Source organism: Penaeus chinensis, chromosome 43 (assembly GCF_019202785.1).
Source record: "Penaeus chinensis breed Huanghai No. 1 chromosome 43, ASM1920278v2, whole genome shotgun sequence".
In the NCBI taxonomy this organism is placed as follows: Eukaryota; Metazoa; Arthropoda; class Malacostraca; order Decapoda; family Penaeidae; genus Penaeus; species Penaeus chinensis.
In genome coordinates this window covers 1,606,562-1,611,561 of record NC_061861.1, presented here as the reverse complement: position 1 = coordinate 1,611,561, position 5,000 = coordinate 1,606,562, and the positions used below count along the sequence as shown (strand labels likewise).

Here is a 5,000-nt window from a genome sequence, read left to right as displayed (position 1 = left end):
GATTAATTTCCATAATGAATGCAAATTTATGTCCTATTACTCCTCTCGAGCTGAAATCTAAAGAAAAACCTTTTTCTTCAGGGGTGAAATGACAGTAGCAGCAGAAGATCTGACTTCGTTACTGAAGACCGCTGAAATTCTCCAAGTGTCGGGCCTGGCACCTTCAGATTCAACGGCAACAGTGAACCCCAGTACAGAATCTTGCGCTACAGGCAACGTCCGTTCTTCTTCTGCCTCCTCATCCTCGTCGTCTTCCACCCACCCGCCTGGGGCAAGAACAGTGAGACCCCCAAAGCCAACTCCTCAGGGAGTCGCCACACCGCCAGCCAGACCCAAATCTCGAGACTGTATGATAAACCCGACAGATTTCATGGATGTGGACATGACTTGTGTTAAGGAGGTTAGTTGGATGGCTGATGTTTAAGATTTACATACTGTAGTCTTTCTTTAATTCTAGGCATGGCCACAAGTCACATACGACTGTCTATATAAATATTTTGAAACTCATATAGGTTAAACTATAGAAATATAAAAAATCCATAGTAAATACTTAGTGTAGTAGTTGCATTTCTCATATAGAGAATACATTTACATATCAGTATATTATACTTTTTATGGAATTAATATTATTTACTCCTAAATTGATGAACAGTTAAGTAATAAAAATTAAAGATGAAATACTAATGTTATATGTCTATTTATGGGGTATATTTTGTGTAGTGTAAACATATAAAATAGAATAATAAAAAAAAAATGGAGTAGCAACTACCCTAATTGTTATAAGTAAAATAATATATTCTTTTTATACAAGTCAGAACAACATCTTATGTCCAGAAAGTTAGGATTCGAGTGCTCAGTGGCAAATAATTTGTTACATTCTGGACTTTATCATTTACTCGGTTATTAATCTCTGCCCTCAGGAAGTAGCAAGTGGAGGTGAAGAAGAGGATGAAAGTGCAAATAACGAGGTTGCCATTCCGCCCCCGGCGAACGAAAGTGGCAAGCAAGACGAGCCCCAGGAAACAAGAAACAGTTCCCCAACTATAGAGCAAGAGACGTCTCCAACAGTACCTGTCAGTCAGAATGAGCCCTCGGCCACAACAGCCACCCCGACCATAAAAGCGGAGCCTGGGGGTTCTGTAGATCACCCCCAAGCCAACATTGTCCCTGAAGACCCCATACCGTTCATGTGTCCGCACTGCCAAGAAATACACAGAAGTAATGAAATGATAATGTCACATCTCAGACTGAAACATCCAAGTAAGCCCAGTTTCGTTTGCGGATGCGGACGCGTGTTTGTTCGGCAGCTCCAGCACCAAGCCCATACAAGAGTTTGTTCTAGTTCGTCATGAGATCTCGGTGCTATCACTGAGAGAGACTTGCAGCTGCAATGAAGAAAATATTAAAGTAAATTATTCTTTCTTTTTTAAATGTTTTACTTATTTATTTATTTATTTTTAAAGACAAAGAAAAGAGGAAGTGCACTATAAATTCACCATTTATTTAAAGAGGTGAGATAAAAATGTCAGAATCTTGGGATTCTAACTTTCAGTCCATATCTTGAAGGGAGAAATATATATAAAAATGTCAGTTAGGGAAACTGGGAATGATAGATATTTCAAAAGGGTAGCATGTGAGGTAAAGGAGGTTTAAGATTCCTAAGGACTTATATTTTTTATTTTTTTGTAAATGTAGAGTGAGAAAATTAATGCCACACATAATTGATCATCTCATTTGAAGGGATAGAGATACAGTTGCAAGGAGGAAAAGAGGGAACAATACAAAGTAGTTTTGATGCAGTGAGAGTTTACTAAGGGCATTGTTATAAAGATAACCAGATTTTTACTGATAATTTCTTCAATGGGAACTTTGTTTAATAGAAACACATGAGTACTCTGCAGATTGGTGCTTTTAGACATACTGAGAAGAAAATTTGCCCATGTAGAGCATTATTTGTACTGGTATACCATCTCTGTGGTAGAATTCAGAATGGTGGGCAGCAGCTTCTTCTGGGATGTGTCTCTTCTGTACTACATTTGTACTCAGGATTTTATCACTTACCTATGCAGGCTATGCTGACAAATAGCTCCTCTGTAATAACGTTCCCCTTGAGGTTGGAAATCATTGCATCCTTCACGTATAATTTCCATCTGCAAAGTTGGAAGTTCATGTTGTCCATCCCTCTGCGTATTTGTGGATTCGCTCGCCAAAAGGTTCCTCTCGCATTATCGATTGAATATCCTACCGAAAAGAAATCTTTGATGCGGAAGTCTGTTTCTCTCCTTTGGCCAAAAGAGAGAGATTTTATAAATATTTATAGTAGGCTTTACAATATGGCTCTCACTCTTAGATCTCTTGTTTTCCAATCACTTTTATCTGACATCATTTCCAATTTAACCTCCAAGTTTGGTGATAGTTGTGTATGCAAATTTATGTATACAGACTATAACTCCTGTCAGTTATCCATTGAACTGCTTGCAGAATTTGACCTTCAGTTAACCTTAGTTGCCAGTACCCTATATGTTTATTTGAGGTTTCCTTTTTTATATATAAAAAACTCTTGTTCGGTGTATTACAGACTTTTTATAGGTCTTTTCTCCATACCTGAAGAAAGAATCAGTCAAGGCAAAAATGATCTTGTCACCTCTTTTCAATTAAATGAGTGCATTTATAATAAAGGCCTTTAATTCACAATCAGTATTGACCTAATGCTGCTACAAATCAGACATATGTGTATATTTTTTAAACAGTGACTTCTAGCTAACATGTGGCAGTTAAGAAAAATATATATATATATATCTTAGTTTTTATATGTTACATATTCTTGTCCATGGTTTTATGCTAATGCATAAAACACCTGTGTATACTTAAGCAACTTCTTTCATGAAATCTTTATTGCCACTGAAATTAAAGTGATATTCTTAAGAGAAAGGATATGTGTTTTCAAATTTAACACAGTGCTAGGTAATTATTTATATGTAATATGTTGTCAGGAGTAGTTTCATTTTGATGCTGAGCATCTTTTCTTGTATGTGATTATATAAAAGTATGGTGACATACAGGGAGTAAATTACCTGAAGATAAAGTGAGAAAGGTTAGTTTAAATATCTGTAGAATAGAGAAAGAGTGTATTGTACCTTCTTAAGCACAGTAATAAAAAAAACATTCACTTATGTACATATTTCCTGTACTGTAGTTGTAATACAGAAGTTTTGTATTATATTGCAATACTTTTTGTCTTTATAAGCAACAAATTTCCTATAAGAAGTTTGGAGATAGATTTTAGATGAAAACTGTGTCAGTTTTTTATTGATGCTGAAATATTTTGGGAAAAAAGTTGTGATTCTGTACAAAGTTCAATAAACAACAAATTTTATGATTATTTACTTTTCCAATAATGTATTATTTTTTAAATGAAACTTTCTCATCAGTGAAAAAAAATAATTGAAAAATATTTTTGCAATATACTGATATAAAATATTTTGATCTGTAATAAAAAAAAAAAAATCTTTAAAAAAGGTAAATCTTTGTCAGAAATAGTTTCATGTAAACTCTTACCTTAAGTAGGTAATACATTGGTATATTTAAGAGTGGTAGCATTCAATCTTTTTATATAAACCAGTAATATGAAGAAATGCTGAAACTATGGTTATTGGATAATCCATTATTTGTATGCTGAAAATTGCTTATTGTAACCAGAACAGACTTTGAGGTGAGTAATGTTGGGTAGCAGGCAGTAATAGATTGCAAAACTGTTACTGTATATTAGTGAGACATACAGCAGATGCATTAACCACTACATGTATGAGAGAATAATGATTATTTAAAGCAAGTTACAAAGGAAACAACTGAAGCACTGGTAAATCTCAGTCATGGTATACTTCAGATTCACTCTCTCAATGTGTGATTGCTGAATCAAGCCCCATGTTAATAAACAGTTTATGTGTGACTTGTAATAATTTTCTGGTGCTGAATGAAGGCTGAGAATATTGGAAAATTTTATAATATTCAAATAACGAAAATGGATAATAACAGATGATGATAGTGAACATATATATATATATATATATATATATATATATATATAAAATGTCAAGATGAAATGTACTAGATTTAATTGATACTTTATATATATATATATATTTAAGATTAACATTTTTTTTCTTTAATTTCACATGGTTAGATATATGACAAAGAAATAGTTGAAGCATGGGATTTTTTTCATTAAGAATGTATATCAATTGTGATAATAAATGACAATCATTATATGTATAATTCATAATAATAATAGTAAACATTATGATAATATTGACAATTGTAGTATTTATTGGTAGTGATTATGGGTGTTATAATAGAGGTTGTGATGGTAATAGCAAAAATAAAGATAGTATTAATAAAAATGATAATGATAATAATGGCAATCATATTGATAGTTATCTATAATTATTATAGTAATTAAGATGACACCAAAATAAGACTGGTGATAATGAAAACAGTAATAATGAATTAAAGAAAATGATAATGATAAGATTGATGATGATGATGATGATAATGATAATGATAATGATAATGATAATGATAATGATAATGATGATGATGATGATGATGATGATGATGATGATGATGATGATGATGATGATGATGATGATGATGATGATGATGATGATGATGATGATGATGATAATGATAATGATAATGATAATGCTAACAGTGGTGATTAAAATGACAGCAATTATCTGCTACATAATTAGCCCATCATTACTGGGTCGCTATTGTGAAAGCGTCTCCTTCACTCTCCTATCAAATGCCCTACTTTCGGCATGCTCTCTGTTTCAGCTAAGCGAACTTCAAATAACTTCCTTTTAGCTTTACTGTCAACTTCCTATCATATTTCTCTAGTTTGTCGACTCGTTTTTACCATTCTTTATATTTTTTTCCCCTTTCTAAATACCCCCCCCCCCCCTTGTCCCTGGCTCGTTGTTGTCGTGGGGGGGGGGGGG

At 33.3% G+C, this 5,000-nt stretch overlaps 1 protein-coding gene across 6 annotated transcripts in view; it reads left to right on the top strand.

Annotated features, from left to right (window-relative positions):
* The window catches only part of LOC125048240 (protein bric-a-brac 2-like), a 39,465-nt gene extending 36,089 nt beyond the window's left edge, over positions 1-3,376 (top strand). For all 6 annotated transcript variants that reach the window (XM_047646833.1, XM_047646834.1, XM_047646838.1 and 3 more), the window contains exons 6-7: positions 82-400; positions 921-3,376. In XM_047646833.1, the coding sequence (XP_047502789.1) occupies positions 82-400; positions 921-1,352 (751 nt within the window). In that variant the 3' untranslated portion in view covers positions 1,353-3,376. The remainder of the gene's footprint in view (positions 1-81; positions 401-920) is intronic.
* The last annotated feature ends 1,624 nt before the right edge of the window (positions 3,377-5,000 follow it).